This window comes from Eurosta solidaginis, chromosome 5 (assembly GCF_040869045.1).
Source record: "Eurosta solidaginis isolate ZX-2024a chromosome 5, ASM4086904v1, whole genome shotgun sequence".
Taxonomy (NCBI): Eukaryota; Metazoa; Arthropoda; class Insecta; order Diptera; family Tephritidae; genus Eurosta; species Eurosta solidaginis.
In genome coordinates, this window is record NC_090323.1 from 250,989,656 (window position 1) to 251,011,827 (window position 22,172).

The window sequence follows — 22,172 nt, forward strand, 5'->3', positions numbered from 1 at the left end:
GGGGCCATATTGGGACTTTTTCGGGATCATTTGGGGTCCTTTCCGGCATCATTTCTGATGGTTTTCGGGATTCGTCCGGGATCCCGTCTGGGTCATTTCGGGACTTTTTCTCGACTAATACGGGATCATTTGGGGAGCCTTTCGGTATCACTTCTGGATGGTTTTCGGGAGCCCTTTGGGAACCCATCGGGGCATTTCGGGACTAATACGGGATCGTTTAGCGACCCTTCCGGCATCATTTCTGTATGGATTTCGGGATCTGTACGGGAACCCATCAGGGTAATTTCGGGACTTTTTCGGCATCATTTGGGGACCCTTCAGGGGTCATTTCGTGACTTTTTTTGTATTATTACGGGATCATATGTGGACCCTCTTGACATCATTTCTGGATGGGTTTCGGGATCCGTCAGGGATCCCCTCAGGGTAATTTCGGGACTTTTTCGGGACTATTTCGGAATCATTTTCCGACCCTTCAGAGATAAATTCTGAATGGTTTTCGGGATCCGTCCGGGATCCCATCAGGATTATTTCTCGACTTTTCGGGATCATTTTGGGACCATTTTGGGATAATTTGTGGATGGGTTTCGGGACTATTTCGGGATAATTTTTGAATGATTTTCGGGATTCGTCTGGAATTTCGTCGGAGTTTTTCGGAACTTTTTCTGACTATTTTGGGATAATTTGCGGCCAGAGATCAATTCTGGATGATTTTCGGGATCCGTCCGGGATCCCGTCAGTGTCATTTCGGAACTATTTCAATTATTTTGGGACCCCTCCTTAATCATTTCTGCATGATTTTCGGGATCTGTCCGGGATCCCGTCGGAGTCATTTCGGGACTTTTCGGGACTATTTCGGGATCATTTGGGGACCCTTTAGGGGTCATTTCGTGACTTTTTCTGTATTATTTCGGGATCATTTGGGGACCCTCTCGGCATCGTTTCTGGATGGGTTTCGGGATCCGTCAGGGATCCCCTCAGGGTAATTTCGGGACTTTTTCGGGACTATTTCGGAATCATTTTCCGACCCTTCAGAGATAAATTCTGAATGGTTTTCGGGATCCGTTCGGGATCCCGTCAGTGTCATTACGGGACTTTTTCGGAATCATTTTGGGACCCCTCCTTGATAATTTCTTCATGATTTTCGGGGTCTGTCCGGGATCCCGTCGGAGTTATTTCGGGAATTTTTCGGGACTATTTTGGGACCATTTCGGGATAATTTCTGAATGATTTCCGGGATTCGTCCGGGATCCCATCGGAGTTATTTCTGGACTTTTCCGGGATCATTTGGGGATCCCTCCAGATTCATGGATGGTTTTCGTGATCCCGTCAGGGTCAAATGGGGACTTTTCGGGACTATTTCGAGATCATTTGGAGACCCTTCCGGGATTATTTCGGGATATTTTTCGGGATCCATACGGAATCCCGTCAGCGTACTTTCGGAACTTTTTCATGGCTATATCGGGTTCCGTCAAAAACATTTCGGGACTTTTTTGGGAGTATTTCGGGATCATTTCAGGATAGATACTTCAAGGGTAATTTCTGGATGATTTTCCGAATACCTGCAGGATCCCGTCAGGATCATTTTGGGACCCCTCCGGGATAATTTATGGGCCACTTTCGGGATTTGTCCGGGATCCCGTCGGAGTTATTTCGAGTTATTCGTAATTAAAATTCGGTCTGTTTTATCTTCAATCTCGCAGAGCTTTTTCGTTCTATTTTTGAGTTTTTTAAATGACTCGTGTAACGAACTGTTATAACTATTATTACACTTTTTGTAATATTTTAACCAACTAAATACCCGAAAAAGCAACACTATTTTCATCTAAAAATCTCTCTTTGGTTTTAACTAATTGTAGTTTCACTCCTTTGTGCTATGAGTAGTAATTCTTTCACCCCTCTCATATCAGTTAATTTAATTTAAAAACAAAATGTATTTTTTTTTAATTCGAGAAAACTGTATTTTACTATTCATGAAAGCGCACCTTTCAGCTTATCTTCTCATTTAGTTCTTTTTTTTTTACTAAATTAAAAAAATAAAATACATTAGACAAAAATAATTATTAAAAAGATAACTTGATAAGCAGGTTAACGTGAATAGCACATATATTTTATTTTCTCCTTGCGGACGGGGCCGCGGGTAAAGGCTAGTATATATTCAAACCAATTCTAAATATTCTCGCGGAATTTTGTTCTCGCGGATTTTTTTATTCCCGCGGAAAAATTCCTCCAATTCTTTTCTCCTAGGGAGAAGAAAAATTGGGGAATAGAAATTTCGAATTTTCGAAGTCAGCTGTTTTACCATCTGACAGTTCATTACGCATTTCTGCTTTTGTTTAAGAAAATAAAGTTTAGTGTCTTTTGACGAATTTATCGTAAATTAAAGAAAAGTATACATAAAAAATGAATAGTATTGCATTTCATATGGTTGTGAACGAAATGATTGATGAAGAAGGTTCCCAGCAACACCAACAGAGGACTATAAGAAGAAGGTTGCGCGATAGTACCAATCCGTTGGAGTTGCCACAATCGTTGTAAGTATTAGAACTCCTTCTGTTTTGCTTTTATATTTCATAAAATTTCTGGAATTTACAGATTTCAAAAGTATTATAGGGTTGACAATCCTGCGTTTCGGTATTTGTTGGAATTTCTCACATCACACACGGCATCGCAAAAAACAATTTGCGATATCGCCGCTTGTGAAACTGAGTGCAGTTTTAAGATTTTTTGCTGAAGGTGGGTATCAAACAGGAATTGGAAAAGATGTGGACGTTTCTTTAGCGCAACCCACCTTCAGCAAAGTTCTGGACGAAGTCGTTGAGACCTCTGAAAGTGAGCTGTGCGAAATATGGATAAGTGTGCCAATGAGCAGCGACGAAAGAAGAATTTCACGTGCATTTTACGTGAAGCATGAGATTCCCAGTGTTATCGGCTGCATTGCTGGAACTCATGTCCGTATCATCGCACCCGCGGAAAACAAGCTTCTCTACTACAATAGGAAGGGCTACTACAGCTTAAATGTAAAGTTGGTAAGCTATTTATAATAGTTCAATAGAAATATATTTGACTATGGCATTGTATTTTCTTAGATGTGTGACGATGAGCTGAAAATTCGGTACGTTGATGCTTCCCATCCCGGTGCCTCGCATGACTCCTTTATTTGGATTGCAACGTGAAGCCAATTTTCGGTTACTCAAAATGTAAATATTTGTATTGATATAAGACTTTTTAAACTAGGTGATGCCGGGTATCCTTTAGCACCATGGCTTATGAAACCACATCGGAGTCCCGACGAAGGCTCTATACAGACGAAATTTAATGAAGCCCATTCGAAGTGTCGCAACATTATTGAACGAACCAATGTGGTGCTGAAAAATCGATGGAGGTGTCTCCTTGGTGCAAGGGAATTACATTACACTCCAAAAAAAGCAGCAAAAATTGTAAACGTGTGCTGCGCGCTGCACAACATATGCATACATTTCAAGGCATACACAGATATGACAGAAGTACAATCCACAGAAGAGCAGGCAACTCAAAACAGAAATAAAGATTTAATACCCTTGACTTCGCTTCAGTATTTGAACGCAGCGCAAAACATACGAAACAACATTGGAAGCTCGCTATAAATTTTAAGGAATGAAAACACATACTTTGCGTTTAATATTTTAAGATCGCTGGTTCGAATCGAGCTCAAGGCCTAACAATAATGTTTTATCATTATTATTGTTATGATAAATTTTTTCTTAATTGAAAATTTTTTCTTAATTGTTAATACATCCCAGAGCACGGGGAAAAAAGTGTCAATAAAATATGACACTATGGCAGCATTGCCAACAAACAAGTCCAATTTTCACAGCCATTCTGCAACAGATGTCGCAGTGTTGTGAATATCAATTGGCATGAAACAGAATAGAAGTAGGATTAATGAAGACAAACAAAAAACCGCTGTGATGGCTGAACGGTTATAGCAGCGGCGCCTAAACGTTGCCGATGAAGGAATTTAGCAGTTACCGAAATGGATCTATACAACGAGCTTTGGCAGTTGTCTAAAATTTTTTCTTTCTTCTATTCTAATTTAAAAATTTTTTCAATTAAGAAAAAAATTATCATAACAATAATAATGATAAAAAATTATTGTTAGGCCTTGAGCTCGATTCGAACCAGAGATCTTAAAATCAGTAGGCCGGTATAACAACAAAAATTGTTTAATATTTTATTTTCTGTTTTAAATTCATTTTTTCTGCCTTTAAATTCAGGTATCACAATTTAGTACATTTTACTTAATTCCTACTAAAGAGTGTCAGTCTCATTTTCTTACAAAAAATAGAAATATCACAAATAGTTTTTTTTGCTCGTCCTAACACAGTCTTAAATTAAGTAATATTATAGTCTACAAAATAAAAATAGTTCACGTAAGCATGTATAATACTGATATTAATACTACTATGAAATAAAATAAAAAATAGTTCATATTAAAAAAATTTACTAGTCTTATATTATAGTAAATATTAAAAAGGACTATTAAAAAATCACAAATTCAGGTAGCTTGCTATATACAAGTGTCATGCGACTAGGTATTTTTCTATTATTTTTCTAGCTGGCGGAGCATAAGATTTTCCATTGCTAAATTATGCCTTTTCAATTCATCTATTTCCTCTCTTTTTAATTTTTCCATTTCCTTATAATGCTTTTTATTAATTGCATATATTTTGTCAATCGCCCTATATATTTTTTTAATATTTTCTTTTTGATCAGTGGAATCTGACACTGCACCTTTTAAGGTATCACAGAGCTCGCGTTGAATTGACAATTCTTGTTGAAGAATGTCAGAGGAAGATCTCTTAGAGTGCACTCTTTTTGAGGAAGTGGGCCTTTCAATCAAAGCATTTGGGGGCTCTCATTCATACAAAAACTAATAACTGGGTCCTCATGCAATACTTCACAATCAATCCCTACCACAGTCTCACTCAATACCTCAAATTCGTTAGCTAACTCACACTCACTCACTTGGACAATGTCGTCCACAACACCACTTTCCCTAACTGTAGTTCCATCTTCAATTTGAATGTTGCCATAAATTTTCTGCAATATCTTCTTCCTAGATGGCAGTCCAAATTTATTTCCCACTCCCTCCACGGATTCCTTCATACCGATCAACTCAAATATTGCCCTTTCTGTTGTGGAAAACTTGTATTCGTTATTTTCCAGTGCCTCTGGAACTCTTATGGTTGCTCGCTGCTTTTTGACCCACGTATTTTTTTTGATCAGCCCACACCTAGAACACATAAGTTTTAGTCAGCTTGTATGTATACAACTTTTCACGAAAATAAGTACCTTTTTCCATTCTGCAATGCATTTTGCTGGTGGTCCGGCTGAGTTCAGCTCTTCCTCAGCTTTACGCCAAAACCTATGTAAGGCTTCTTTGCCTTCTTTAAAACAACCTTGCGCAATTGCCGGATGACTTTGCATCAAATCGATTAGCAGTTCTATCTGTTGTTTATTTGTACTTTTAGACCTGAAATCAAGAGTAATATAAGAGAATATTATTTTATTTATTACATATCTAATAAAATAAGTAATTTTCAATTAAAAAATACAATTTACTTACATTTTTATGAAGCGTTCCTTTCAGCTTATCAAGTGAACAATTTCTTTTAAAATGAAGGAAAAATCTCCCTCTCACTCACATTCATAATACCCACTTTTCTCCCATAACCGGTTTCCGCTTTTTCGAACATTGTTCAGAATAGGAGGAAAGGGAGAAGTGAAAAAACTCGCACGGAATTTTTATTTAGAATACGAGGACTGGGAGAAGGGAAAAAACTCGCACGGAATTTTCGTTTAGAATTGGGCTGATTATAAATGGGAAAGTTTGGCTGTTTGTATGTTGGTCCAGACCTTTGTCTTTGTGACTCAATCACGCAAGAACGGCTGGACCAATTTAGATGACATTTTGCACACATATAGCCAATAGTCTAGAAGGATCTACTAGCTATATTTTTTTGAAAAGGGGGAGGTCCCTACCCCCTAGGAACAGTTATAATTTAATTATTGTATTTTTTCGTCTTCTTGACTGAATCACGCCAGAACGGCTACACGGATTTTGAAGAAATCTGGGACACAGACAATAGTCTACTAGCGAAATTTTTTTCGAACATGGAAAGGTGGGTAGGGGACCCACGACCACTTCGAACAAATACTTTTTAATAATTTTTACACATTATAACTTTACCTATATTGACGTTCACCAATATTACAAACTCAATGGGTCAAATAAGTCGAGGGCTTACAAAATGAGCAGTGACACCGTACGTCCCCCTCCCCCATTCTCGCACCCTCTGGTGTAAAATCTATAAATTGTTATAACTCAATATAAATGTTCTCCTAAATCAATAATTTTTGGTATTTGGCTCATAGAGATCGAGATCTAAAAAATTTTGGAAAAACGATCGGTGGTGCTCTCCATCTCCTCCCGCCATCCGCCCTCCATCCATTGTTTTTATTAGCACGCTTTTATTAGCTTTACCTGTATGTTTCTTTGTAACTTTTCATTCGCTCCAACGCTCCTGCTGCCTTATTAACCTGGTTTTATAATTAGCTTCACCTTATTTGTAATCCCGTAAGGGTCATATCGAGACCCTTCCGGGATCATTTCTGGATGTTTTTCGGGATCCGTCCGGGATCCCGCCGGGGTCATTTCGGGACTTATTCGGGACTATTTCGGGGTTACTTTGGGACCCTTCCCGGATAATTTCTGTATAGTTTTCGGGATCCGTCCGCGATCCGGATGGCAAAGACTCCCCCCACCTTCTTTTTCTCCGCCTCTTAACCACTTCTTCGTCATCAATTACAAGGCAAACAGACTACCTAATTCCGTATACATATGTGCATCCAGGGGGCTTTTAGAGCCACAAGAGAATGGTGCCAAAATGCTGGACAAGGCGATACGTGTAAACCGATAGTTCCAAAGTAGTAGAAGGAGCAGGGTCTGCAATATACTGTACTGTTCCGAAATTAAACAGATCCTACAAGCTGTCAGATCACTGTAGCGTTTTTAAGCCGGAAGTCATAGCTGGTTACTGCAGTTGAAAAACTGGAAGAAACTAGCTTTAACTGCTGCAGCGTTAACTTTTATATTGATAGCCAAGCGGCAACAGCTGGACAGGTAGTAGAAGCATACATCTATATTGGGCCCCAGGGCATATGGGAGTAAAATGCGGAAGAACAAGATAAAAAGGGCGCATCTCCCAAAGCTTGCTCTACAGACGTCCCAATTAAATTGGACGAGATTTAGAAAAGGTGCACATGATCGACCAAGTGGAAAAGGCGTGGGCCCAAGCGCTGGGCTGCAAAGTGTCGAATATCATGTGTAGCTCTACATACTTATACTAACAAAGTTACTCCTACCATTAAAACGAAAAAGGATTGTAGACTCATGCCGGGTATTCTGACTGGAAAGTCTTTTAGCGTCACGTGCCGCTAAATCAGTATTGGTCAGTGATACATTGAAAGAAAAAGACTGGCAAAATCAACCGAAATACGGATCAATTCAACCGAAATTTCTGTCAATTTTTATCCATCGCAACAAGATGTTGAACCAACTGCGCACAAATCGTTGATTCGTAATTGACCGTTTTAGTAGTCAAATGAGCAAAAAAAAGTTGTTGCGAAAGCTTTGTAGGAAAGTACCTATGTTGCGGCATTTGCAAGGCAGATGAGTTTTCTCTGAGATCTTTTCATGGCAGAAATACACTCGGAGTGCTTGCCGTACAGTGCCGAGGGGCGATCCCGCTTAGGAAAATTTTCTTCTAATTGAAAAAGCTTATTTCTAAAATTTTTATGTTGCTTTGTCCGGGGTGTGAACCCAGGGTCGTGGGTGTGGTAGGCGGAGCACACTAACATGACACCATGGCGGCCGTCATATAAAAACGTAAATATGTGCATACATATAGTACACAGCATACATAAGTACAAAGTAGAGAGCGCAGTGAGCGTAAAATTCTCTTTGAAATTTGCTCATGTATTGACTGTTGATCGCCGTTGAAATGACCTGCAAGATCAATTGTGCTAACAGAAAAATTAGTTAGATTGATTAGGGATCTGTCAATTTTACAGAATTTTGTTAACTTAAGAGCGACAATTTCTCTTCTCTTGAAATTACTAAATTAATTTGTTCGCTGACAAAGAACTCGGTCGAATTAACCATAATTCGATCAATTTCACCGAATCTCCGTTAAGTCAAGAACAACAGAACCGATTTGTTAATTTTACTAGCACCATTTCTTTCAGCGTAGCAGATGTAGGAAGCGTGGTTTGGAGGAGGAAAAGATCGAACAGGTTTTGGGCTCGCGCCCTGCGCTTGCCAGGCTAGAACTCCAGCTATTAGGAGTTATACAGCTGTAATAGAAACAGCAAGTGTCATATGTCGTAGAAAGCTTCTAGTATTTGCCAAGAGGACAAAGATATTTTATAATATAGGTAATGGTTTTTGAAAGGGTTTGGTAGTTTGGTCGTTAAAAAAACTTCTGGTAATACTACGGATACACTCGATCTACGTGAGGTTCTCATGTACCGGCCAGTTCAACGTAACTTAACCTAATCTCTTCTTCGACTTTTCATGTACAAAGTAACCAAAATTAAAGTTTCCTTTAATACCTTTCTTGCAGTATTGCCCCTAATATTCTAATACGCATACATTCATACTTACTGCTTACATATTATTAGCAAGTGGATATGTTTGTGTTGATGCACACACACATGCACACACCAAACAAGCTGAGATAAGTCATTTGCATGATTTCAAAAAAATTGTGTTGCTGCATAATTTCCGTAAAGGAATTTCCATAATACACAAAACTTTCTTTTCTTTGATTTAACCTGAATGAATTTAGCTCGAAACTGTTGCAATATATTTACTTGCAAGTTTTTTTATATTTTTCACTTTTTCTTTTCAATTACAAAACCACATTCAATTGCGCATAACCAAATATCCATTTATATACAAATTTTTCTTATATACATATATGTATCAATACACACATACATATGTACTATTTTAAAATGATCTCTGAACAAAATAGCCGTAAAAAAAGTTAAGCAATACAACAAAGAATTTAGAGTCAAAGTGGAGGTGGATAAAAATTGTATAAAAAAATAAATAAATGTAAGGCGGGATAACCTCCGAAGAGATCTAAGGCCGAGCTTCTCTTCCAATTTGCGTCGTGCTCCTCTTGATTTTTCCCTACAAATTGGCCGGACGGGACCTACATGTTTTATGCCGACTCTGAACGGCATCTGCAAGGCAGATGAGTTTTCACTGAGAGCTTTTCATGGCAGAAATACAATCGGAGCGCTTGCCAGACACTGCCAAGGGGCGACCCCGCTTAGAAAAATTTTCTTCTAATTGAAAAATCTTATTTCTAAAATTTTGATGTTGCTTTGCCCGGGAGTTGAACCCAGGGCATACGGTGTGATAGGCGGAGCACGCTACCATCACACCACGGTGGCCGCTTGTATAAGACTACGTTTTTATACGTAAAACTTGTATTCACTGTTGTGAAGCCAATAGTCACCTATAATTCCTTAGTTTTGTGGCCGAACTCCACTCAAAGAAGAGCAATAACAAAGCTTAGAAAACTATATCGTTTAGTTTGTATTGGCGATGGGGACGTCCCCTCCTGAACCGCTTAATGCCTTAGTGGGAATAACTCCCTTCCCTTCACTTATATAGATAGAGACAACACTTGCCGCACTAAACTTCAAAATATTTCTAAGCTAAAGACCGGCGATATGTATATTCAAGTAATAACAAAATTCATAGCATAGCTCCCATGCTCATAATAGCAGTGAACTTTGAGGTGTCCAATTTGGACAATACTCTTTATAGGGAAACCATATGCTGACCCTGACTCAGATGCCTGATTTACGAATCGATCAAAATTTGATGAAGGAAAAACGGGAGCTGGCATCTGAAGACCAAACCTCAAGAAACTAATACCAATGGAAAAAGTGAGCTATTTTCTGACAGAAATCCACACAATAGAAGTTTACGGCAGGATCTAGGTAGAGGCCTTTTTTCGAGGGATATCCTCATTATTTCAAATACCCAGGCAGCTTTGCATGACTTGAAGTCTTACACAACTACTTCGAAGCTAGTCGATGAATGCATTGAAGCTCCAAATCATCTGGGAGCCAAAAAAAAGGGGTCTTAGGTTGGATTCACAGGCATCAGGGACATAAATGTAATGCACAGGGATACTACATAGCCAAAGAGATTGCTTTAGTAGCATTCTAGAGTCTAGAGCCCTTCTGTGGGCTCAAAAAGACACACGCTCTAGAGAAACCATAAGTAGGCAGACAACACTGGATTCAAGGTTGTATATTGGAACGATTTTCCGTCATCCCTTGTCAAATTTGGTTTTGAGACAAACCGGTTTTTCTGCGTTGTGCCATCATCAGTGTCGATTTTCGTTGTGATCTGTTGTTGTCCTTTTTCCTGTATTTATAGTTCGTAGGTACATGAGAAGGTATTGTCAAAAATTGATGCTTATGTATATTTAGTTATGTGTATGTGCTGTGTGTTCATTCAGAACCGAGGGTGGTTTTTACTGATAGATTTGTGTGGCTGACTGAGGCAGGTAAAAATCCGTAATTTTAGTTGTTTTACCTCCTTTGTGGGTTTGTTGATTAGGTGCGTTAATTGTTTTTTGTTTATATGTTGTTGTGTGTTTGTCTGTTGTACCTGTGTGATTATTTTGTTTCTTGTAAACAAGTTTTAGTGGCTCGAATATTGTGTCAGAAATTGTGTTTATCGGTTCGCTTATTATTCTACCGTCGAATGTTTTCTATTTGTAGATTTCCATGTTTTCGAGTACGCTGAGACGTCGACCTTTTGCTTGTACACTCAGAGAAAAAATCGTCCTAAAATGAACGAAACAAGTTAAAAATTAAGAACATTCGTTGACAAAACTCTGTTAGTTACGTTTTTTCTTAACTCGTGACCGATGGGCTTATGTTAAGAACAGTTTTTCCAAGCACACCGTTCGTGTTTTATGATCAGTTTGGTATTGATGAGTGAAATTTCTGTGCTCATTTCAAGCACTACTTGGGCTTGATTTAAGATTTTTCGTTCTCACGCTTCGAGAACGATTTGGGGTCGATTTAATATTTTTCGGTCTCAATTCACGAACGGTTCGTGCTTGATATTTGGTGGGAGGTGAAAGTATTTTTTTAAATATATTTATTTATTTTTTATTAATAATAATTTTTTTGTCATAAATAAAAAATATTGGTAACAAAACAATTTTTAATAAAATTCAAAAGTTAAGAAAAATTGCATAATAAGCATTTTTTCATACATTTCTCTTATTGAGAAATTATTCTTATTTGAAAACGTAATCTGCATATATACTTAAAACATTTCATAACAAGTTTGAGAATTACCTGTGCATATGTGAATGGAACTGAACGAAAAACAAGTAAGGAAGGCTAAGTTCGGGTGTAACCGAACCTTATATACTCAGTTGAGAGCTATGGAGACAAAATAAGGGAAAATCACCATGTAGGAAAATGAACCTAGGGTAACCCTGGAATGTGTTGTTTGTACGATATGGGTATCAAATGAAAGGAGTTAATAAGTATTTTAAAAGGGCGTGGGCCTTAGTTCTATAGGTGGATGTTTTTTCGAGATATCTCCATAAAGGTGGACCAGGGGTGACTCTAGAATTTTTTTGTACGATATGGGTAGCAAATGAAAGGTGTTAATGAGTATTTTAAAAGGGAGTGGGCCTTAGCTCTATAGGTGGACGCCTTTTCGGGATTTTGTTATAAAGGTGGACCAGGGTGACTCTAGAATGCGTTTGTACAATATGGGTGTCCAACGAAAGGTGTTAATGAGTGTTTTAAGAGGGAGTGGGCCATAGTTCTATAGATGGACGCCATTTAGGGATATCGCCATAAAGGTGGACCAGGGGTGACCCTAGAATTTGTTTGTACGATATGGGTCAAATGAAAGGGGTTAATGAACACTTTAAAAGGGAGTGGGCCTTAGTTCTATAGGTGGACGCCTTTTCGAGATATCGGCATAAAGGTGGACCAGGGGTGACTCTAGATTATGTTTGTACGATATGGGTATCAAACGAAAGCTGTTAATGAGTATTTTGAAAAGGAGTGATCCTTAGTTCCATAGGTGGACGCCGTTTCGAGATATCGCCATAAAGGTGGACCAGGGGTGTCTCTAGAATGTGTTTGTACGATATGGGAATCAAATGAAAGGTGTTACTGAGCATTTTAAGAGGGAGTGGTGGTAGTTGTATATGTGAAGGCGTTTTCGAGATTTCGACCAAAATGTGGAACAGGGTGACCCAGAACATCATCTGTCGGGTACCGCTAATTTATTTATATATGTAATACCACGAACAGTATTCCTGCCATGATTCCAAGGGCTTTCGGTTTCGCCCTGCAAAACTTTTTCATTTTCTTCTACTTAATATGGTAGGTGTCACACCCATTTTACCAAGTTTTTTTCTAAAGTTATATTTTGCCTCAATAGACCAATACAATTACCATGTTTCATTCCTTTTTTCGCATTTCGTATAGAATTATGGCATTTTTTTCATTTTTCGTAATTTTCAAAATCGAAAAAGTGGGCGTGGTCATAGTCGGATTTCGGCCATTTTTTATACCAATACAAAGTGTGGTCAGGTAATTATGTGAACTGAGTTTAGTAAAGATATATCGCTTTTTGCTCAAGTTATCGTGTTAGCGGCCGAGCGGAAGGACAGACGATCTACTGCGTATAAACACTGGGCGTGGCTAAAACCGATTTCGCCCTTTTTCACAGGAAACAGTTATCGTCCTAGAATCTAAGCGGCCACCAAATTTCACAAGGATTGGTAAATATTTGTTCGACTTATGGCATTAAATGTATCCTAGACAAATCAAATGAAAAAGGGCGGAGCCACGTCCGTTTTGAAATTTTCTTTTGTTTTGGTATTTGGTTGTACTATATCATTACTGGAGTTGAAAGTTGACATAATTTACTTATATACTGTAAAGATATTAAATTTTTGTAAAAATTTCAGTTTAAAAAATTTTTTTTTTAAAGTGGGCGTGGTCGTTCTCCGATTTTGCTAATTTTTATAAAGCATACATATAGTAATACAAGTAACGTTCCTGCCAAATTTCATTATGATATCTTCAACGACTGCCAAATTACAGCTTGCAAAACTTCTAAATTACCTTCTTTTAAAAGTGGGCGGTGCCACGCCTGTTGTCCAAAATTTTACTTATTTTCTATTCTGCGTCATAATTTCAACCCACCTACCAAGTTTCATCGCTTTACCCGTCTTTGGTAATGAATTATCGCACTTTTTCGATTTTTCGAAAGTTTCGATATCGAAAAAGTGGGCGTGGTTATAGTCCGATATCGTTCATTTTAAATAGCGATCTGTGATGAGTGCCCAGGAATCTACATACCAAATTTCGTCAAGATACCTCAAAATTTACTCAAGTTATCGTGTTAACGGGCGGACGGACGGACGGACGGACATGGCTCAATCAAATTTTTTTTCGATACTGATGATTTTGATATATGGAAGTCTATATCTATCTCAATTCCTTTATACCTGTACAATCAACCGTTATCCAATCAAAGTTAATATACTCTGTGAGCTCTGCTCAACTGAGTATAATAAGAGTTAAAAAAATAGAACATAAAAAATTGTTTTAAAAAACTTCAGAGTTTGCCGGTGATCGAACTCGCGTCACACGATCGCAACCGCAATATCATAACCGCTGGGCCACTACAACTGCTTCATAGCTGGTGCCAAATGTTATATTCAACATTGTAGTGCACACGAATTGTACCGTTTTTTTTCTTGGGATTGAAGCAAAAAGTAAGAACATGAAAAGCTTGAATTGAGTTCGGTGTTGGTGCAGTTTAGAACAGCGTTTTTCTCTGAGTGTATGTGAAGAACCCTAACTATTTCATTGTTGTTTACTGGGGAACATTCATTCTCGACCATGTGATTCGCGAAATTAGACTCTAGTATAATGTTTGGATTTCGTATTTTTCTGCTGTAATCTTTAATGTGTTCTCTGAACCTCGTTCTTATTTGCCGTCCTGTTTGTCCTATGTAACTATCTTGGCATCCGCATGTAAGCTTGTATACGCCGTGGTTGCTAAACGGATCCTGTGAGTTAGTGGTAGTTCTTAGTTTTCACCCTAGATTGTTCGATGTTTTGAAGGCCCAGTGCAAGAACAAGCCAAATTTTTTATACTTCCAGGGAAGACCCACGAACTCTCACTGGGTAGTATACCGGCCACTGAACTTTACGATACGTTAGTGAGCTAAATCTATTCGGGGCACAAATTTGTTGCTTTTGTGAGCTAGAGGATTAAACGTCGGTTCACATGCTCTGCGAATGCGTAGCGGAGACTATCTCATCGGGGTTGCGTGAGCCTTAGTTTCCTCGTGATGTAGAGTAAAATGCCTTAAGATGCAGCTAAATACATTAAAAGCTTCCACACACAGTAATAGACTGAAAGTTCAATCACAATAGGTCCGGATAAAGTTCGCAGTGCATCGAGACCTAATAATAATAGTAATAATATTGCCAATATGGATATAACTCCAGAGGCTCTTTATGGATTATTTCACTAAAACAATTTTCAAGTTGGGTTACACCAAATCTAAATTATTTCCTTTATGTCATATATTAATACTTTCCGTTTCCTTGACTTTTGACTGAAACTCGAGTAATATTCAGAAACTTCACCAAAATCCTTAGTGCAACACTGCACCGCAGTATTCATGAGCATTTGGCAAGAGAAACAAATTTTCCGCTTGGGTATTCCACTTTCATTCATTCTCTAGAAACGTAAGTAACTGCACGCTGCACGTGAGTATTTGGTCTGCATCATTTAACCGTGACACAAATCGAAATATTCCCACAAGCACATCTACATACATTTGCAGAAAATATATCAATGTTCATATGTTATTTACACACACAAACATATGTACATTATTAAAGTCGAACGCAGATGTGCAAGAGTACACTTGAATGTGTGTGCACATTGAAAATAAATTGAAACATACACTTACACTCACACACGCACACTTACACTTATCCACACTCAAATATGCACTCAATTGATGACTTACAAATGCACAAAGTTTGAATTACAATCGCCTGCCATTTGCAAGTACTAAGTAAGTATGCCATGTGGCAGGGCCAGTACCACTGCCAGTGCCAAAGATGCATTCGAACGTGGTTGATTATTGAACGTTTGAGAAGGCCTCTAATAGAGGCGTTGCGCAATGGCAGGATATATCACATTAGTAACTACTTCTGACCGCGCCATAAAAAAGCTGCGATAAGTGCACCCAAACCAAGACCAATCTCTATTACTGCCACCCATTTCCTATTTCAAGCCTAAGTTCGCTGCAACCGTTAAGTGCTTGTTGGTGCTAAAGCATATTTTCTACATATTTGTAACACATTTTCTTTCAGCTCAGCAATCAGTTACCAACTGGAAGTATTTTTATACCGAGTTGCGGTAGATACTACCTCTCAGCTTAACCCGACATACTTCGAGGCCATTTACAATAAACCCATATGTGACTAACTTTCCTCATTTTCGTCCTCCTGAGGTCGTCCGCTAAGACAAGTTTAAACTGTTGGTCTCATGGGGGCTTCAACTCCCTGGTTTATGGCATATTTATAGGCATCATCTGGGACGAAGTTATACAACATTAAAAGAGCTCAGACAACCGGAAGTGACCCGACGCAGAAGTCCGCTAAGATCCATACATATGGAACATGACTATAAAATCCTTTTTAAACTCAGCGCTTATGCTTACGACGATATCATCATGCTGTGGAGGGTATAAAAAGCGAATTGAAAGCAGCGCAGTGAGTGCTGATGAGTGATAGCGGCAAACTGCGAGGGTGCGGACATATCTGAGAGAAAAGTTGGAACAATGCTGCTCAATGTCAAATTATTGCGGAACCACTCAAAGGTTATGCGCATAATTGGGGGCAGCGTTGAGGCTATCTATTTCTGGTGTTGAGAATGGATGAAAAGCTGATTGTTTGATGGAGAAGATGTTATGTAGTACCAGACAGCTGTGCCGCTTCTTCAGAAAGGATTGTGGCGTGAGTCGCCGTGCAGCACTTTCAATATATCTCAAACAGAAGTGTTACAAACATTAACTCCTTTGCTCATTGCTTCTGACAAGCAATCCTAAGGCGGAAATATTTAAAGCCCTTTGCTTTTTGGGGTATGCCAACGGTAGCTCTAACAGATGTTAGACACAAAACTTTGGGCATGTATTTACTGCTTGAACTCAGGGTAGTATCCAAATATTCCATAATTGGATATTCAAACATGATTTCCTTTGAATCGAAAGTAAAATTCGTAGGTGGATATTTTTTCCTAAACATCCAGCCGATTAGGATCCGTCATATCCAAAATTTCTATACCCAGCAAGCTTTGAAAGATTAACGGATGTGGGCAGTCCTTTGCCAGATAGAATTGAGTACACTTGGGTACTTCTACCTCTTGATTCAATCCCGAATATTAAGAAAATTATTTCTTTTATGTTTCCCACTTTTGAGTCTGTGAACTTGAGTCGCTTTTTACGACCGCGGAAATATTATAAGAGTATTAGGCCGATGGAGGGTTTATCATCGCAGTCGGTCTGAGCAGATTCTTTTGCATAAGTAAGCCAATTCACTTTATACATAAATTCAAAGTCGTGGTTATCTTAGCCAAATCGAGTGCAAGACCATATCATATCGCTCAAAGTGATGTGGGTTCTAATACTCTTTAGCTGATACGAACCCTATAAAGTTTACTACGTTTACCGCAGCAGAGACTCTAAAGCTTACAAATTCCGCCTTTATGGACTTTCTATCTTCTTCCTATCCTTCTTCCCGTCTTTTGTTGTTGTTTTCTTAAGTGCAAAAATATTGTCCGTAGGTTTAGAGCAGAAATACGGATGTGGTCAATCCTTTGCCGAAAATAAATTTGGTATGTTCCGGTACAAGCAACTTCTGGTAATAGCGCAGGACCGATTTGTCCACCATTCAAATCTTCGCGCTGTGGATTTTAGTCGCCTCTAACGACAGACATGTTTACCACGGTTGTTTCCTAAGCCCTTTGGCTCGCTGGAGCGATTTTCCTTCCTCCTAATCTTGAGTTGCTACCTTAGCTTCCTTTTCTTCTTATTCTTTTTCATTTTTCATTTTTCTTCCTCTTTTCCGTCCTCTTTCTTTTGGCCTTGCACTTCATCTCCCCTCCCCCTCGTTTCCCTTATAGCTCGTTCCCCTCTCACCGATTCCATCAATTTTTTTTTCTATATCCGTCCTCTTCTTCTTGTTCTTTGTATTACCCTTCGCATCCTTCGTTTTTTGATTTTCCCGTTACCCTTTCTTCTCACTCCGCTATAAATATATTTTCCTTCCTCTTCCTCCTCGTGTTTAACGCCTTTTATTTCTCTCTCTCCCTCTGCGCTTTTTTCATAACCTTTCTCACCCCTGGTTCTATATTTCTTCCCATCTTTATTTCTCATAAATTTCCTTTCCTTCTAGACACCTTGTCTGCAAATTATTCTTCCCCTTTCTTACACACTCATTTCCCCCATCTCTTCCCAAAATTTGTCTCTTCTTCTTATCCTTCTACCGACCCTCCTCATCATCATCCATAATTGGCGCTTAACCGCCTAAAACAATCTGTCTTTTCTAACTGAGTGGAGGTCTCCTTCTTCCTCTAGTTCCAAACTGCGGTGTCCATTGTAATACTTTCATAGTTGGAGTATCTTCCTGCTTTTGCTTAACATAACCTAGGCAGCGAAGCCTTTGGACTTTTATTCGATGAACTATCTCATGTATGCATAAAGTTCATATAGCTCATCACTATATTACCTACGATGCTCGCCATGGGCTGCACGGGCAGAACCACAAATATTATGGGGAACTTTCCTCCTTAGCCATCCATTAGTCATCTTATATCTTTAAAACACCGGCCAAGATTCCGAGTCATACATCAGAATAGGTATGATGAGCGACTTGTAGATCATGATTTTGGTAAGGAAGGACCTTACTTTTCAATTGCCTAATCAGTCCAAGTGGCACTTGTTGGCAACAGTTATTCTCCGTTTAATTTCTAAGCTGACATTGTTTTCGCTGTTATTTCTAGTTCCCAGATACACGAGGTACTTCACAGTTCCGAAATTACACCCGTCGACCTATATAGAAAATTCGATGGAATACTTAATAGTAAGTTAAATTTCTCTCTTCCTTTTTCACAATTTTGTACATTTTGAGCAAGCACTAATATAAAGTTTCATGCGGCCTTATCTTAAACACACAAGTGAAACCAAAATTCCCTAGTTATTGAAAGTTCGACATTACAGCAAGTCTCCGCATATGCAAAACGCGGAGCATAGGGAAATGGTACTAAGTTTTATATAATAAGAATATGAGAATAAATTATTAACGTTTGCAAATTGGCATAACACAAATATATTTTCTGGAAAAATTTCTACTAATGCGGGCGGTGTTCTTTAATTGTTGGTAAACCTTAACTCTTATAAAAACTCACAGCGGGGTATATAAAGTAAACACTTACTTTTGTTCTCATTTCTTACTAAGCACTTACCTCTGATCGTGATGATGATGTTTATTCGCCGATGAAAATGTATCGAATATGTAGTTAAGCATTGGCGCATCGGTCTTTTGTGGTTTGGGCAATATATATTTGCTTTCAACCCTTTTCGCAGAAGCACGCTGATGCCCTGAAGTAGCAGAGGTTGCCATCATCATAGATGTCGCTCCCGAAGCCTTTGACATGATGCCACCGCTGTGCTGCTCCACCCCGTGTTGATGTGACTCTGTGGCTAAAGTGGTTTTAGTTTTCGCTGTTGTTTTCAGTGCAATGCGTTGTGAGCCAAGATGTTGCATGTTGTTGTTGCTATTGCTATTCACTTCATTCGCTGTGTCATTAATTCGATCATATGGCAATTTACGATTTGACTGACTTGTGGCCATTTCACTAGCAGCGGCATAGGAATCAGTTAAAACGTCAGCTGATGTGAGCGAAGCTGATGATAACGCCGCACTTCCTGCTGCTACTGCCGCCGATGATGATGCGGATGCTGATTCTGCGACTTTTAATGGCGATAATGACGCCATCGCCAATCTAGATGATGTCAAGGACGTATCTGCGGCTATTTCCTCTTCTATAGTCGTAATTTCCATATTTTGGTTGTCGCTTACACTCAGTAAGGAAAAGGACATCAAATCGGTTTGTTTTCGATTATTACTATTTTTCGTATTATTAATGTTGATATTTGTGTTATTGTTGTTGCTATTGTTTATGTAACTAAAATTATTGTTTGTATTTTTATACAAAAATTCCCTCGCATCATCCCCATCATTATTAGTTGGATGAGTCAACAAAGCAATATGTTCCGATATGACGTAATCCCTTCCATTATCGATTTCATGTGAGTCTGAAAATATTCATAGCGTAAAAATACGGAAAATGTAAATAAATACGTCGGAAATTATTAATGGTCATAATATGAATACAGGAAATGTAATAATAAAGTTGAATAGACAAATGGGATAACTGAGGCTGGTTCACAAAGACATTTAAAAAATCCTCCTCTTATCCATTTGCATACAAATGTTTTGGACTACAAATGTTAAGGGAGCGATTATAATTCCCTCAACTGCAGCAGATCCTACCCTCTGTAGTCCATTTAGCTGGACCAGGGATTCTATAGAATAAGTTTTGCGACTCCTTATCCCAACAGCTGAGACGTAAGTGGCTCATAATCATTATATACCCCATCAAGTTTCATCAGATGAAGCGGCTGTGGGAGTACTCGATAGAAAAGTTCTTCGAAAGATGTACGGACTTCTTCGTCTTGATGACAGTGAGTACCGAAGAAGATTTAATGATAAGCTGTACGAGCTTAAGGCAGACATGAAACGCAACGCTGGCCAGGCCATGTTATGCAAATCAAAGATGAGGCTCCCGCTAAGAAAGTATTTTTATTGGTATGGAAGCTAAGGAACAGGGCATCGTCCACTCCGCCGGAAGAACTGGGTGGAAAACGATTTAAATTCCCTTGGTGTGACCAATTAGCGCCCGCTAACCCCGAGAACAAGCAACTGGCGCCTCTTGTTGTACGGCCGTAACCGTTTAAATGGTAAAGCGCCAATTGAGTAAGTAAGTTAGCCAATCAGACACTAAATAATAATATTTGGTCTGATATACCTGCAAGAAGTTTAAAGCCGATCTTATTTTCCAATTTGTGATGTGCTGGTATTCCATTGTCCTTGAAGATATGCCAATAACGAACGGCAGACGAATTTGTTATGCAGAGAAACATTCCAGGGCGGAGATCTTTTCCAATCTCTGTTTATTACGAGTATGCCATTGAAATAATGGCAGGAAATGGATGGAGATTCGAGAGCATATATAAGCCCTCTTTAGATCCGAAAACGGCTACACAGCAGTAGTGCTGAAATGAGCTTCGTGAGCAGTTGTAGAAATATTCCAGGAGCATCGTAAAGACTCCTATGGAAACGATCCATTCAAATTACTGATACCAAGAGTTCGGCGAACCCAAGACCAGACTGCAGGTGTAGAACTGAAAACTGACTTCCTGCCAGCCCAGTACGTCTAGTTCACATGAACACAATCGCATCAAGGGATTCGCGTCATAAGTTTATTACTAAACACTTGGGTGCAGTCTTAGTGCGCTTATACTCCAATTAGAGCTGTTTGCATATCGCAACTTATGAATTGAACAATGAAAAATATTAAAAGAAGAACAACGGATGTTCTAAAAATTCGATGGGACTGTGGCCATCCCGTTGCATTTGAGAAGCTTTTTCCAAAAAAACTCAGTTCTACTACAGCAACGAGTTGTTAGATGTTTCTCTATTTCGTGAGTCCCAGAGATACATGGACCTAATTCGCAACTGCGATGTCACCAGAAGATCAGGTCGCGCTTGCTCATAAACAAGCTCCTTTCGCTGTATGTTAAGGTACTCCTTCCCGGAATTACACAAATGCTCGTAGACTCCCTAGTCCCCCATCTATGCAATGATCAAGTGTTACAGGTGGTGCTACAAATATACCACTTCCACTCGGACAGTGAAAACTGAGATATCGAACCTCGGCGTGAACTTACCTCCTTGACAATTTTTCTTAGTAGTAAATCAAAATCCATATACTATATTGAAGACTGACATAATACAAATCTAGCTGCTTTCGTTTTAATAAAGAAGTCACTAACAATGCACAAAAAAAAAAAAAAAAACGCCGTGCCTGTACGCAAGCTCCTTACACGATCACAAATTGTGAATGCTATGTTCCAAGAGCATACTGTGATATTACGTTCTTTTAGTCTGCCACGGTGTTTTATATAGTATCCTAAAATCTAATTCACATTGTTCATTTAGATTGCCTTCCATTACACTATCACAACTTCAGTTTGGATAGTTAGATAAACCATCTTATACATCCATGCCGTGGGTTTCGCGGTACACGCCCCAAATTTTCCTAACAAAATTATTTTGCCCTGTAACTTATTTACACGTTTCGTGTTTGTCCTTGACCTTCGTCCTCATGCTAAAAAATACTAGTTCTGCCTATGAGGGGTTAGTATTAAGCTCTGCCGTCTTCGCTACTCAGCTTTCTCCAAGATCCCTAAATGATCAAGCCATCGGGGTAGCCCACCACTTTCCCCCCGTCTACTTTGAATTAGTTGAAAATGCTATCTAAACCTCAAAGCCAGAGGAGTCCCTAAGAAATCCCATCTACGGATGTGCAGTCAGATTACTAACAGCCAGTTAAGTGCTTATCTTTTAAAAGCCGGACCTTTACATTTTTTACAATAGAGTCCTCAATGCCAAGGTTAAAGAGAACATCTTCTATTACTTCCATCCGAACATTATTGAAGGCTTTATCCATTTCCAAGAATACAGCTGGAGAAAATCGTTGCTATCGGGACACAACTCTACCTTGTGAATATTTTACAGCATTCAGACCTAAGGACAATTGATTACCAAACAAATCTTACCTGATGTTATGAGTTAATCTTTTAGTTGGAGGAGGGTTATGCTCCGTCATATACTCTTGGTTCCATTTG

The 22,172-nt window shown here is 38.9% G+C and overlaps 1 protein-coding gene across 2 annotated transcripts in view; it reads right to left on the reverse strand.

The window, feature by feature from the left end:
• Window positions 1-22,172, reverse strand: part of dpr20 (defective proboscis extension response 20) — a 311,446-nt gene that overhangs the window by 130,941 nt on the left and 158,333 nt on the right. For both annotated transcript variants that reach the window (XM_067757671.1, XM_067757672.1), the window contains exon 3: window positions 18,665-19,517. In XM_067757671.1, the coding sequence (XP_067613772.1) occupies window positions 18,665-19,517 (853 nt within the window). The remainder of the gene's footprint in view (window positions 1-18,664; window positions 19,518-22,172) is intronic.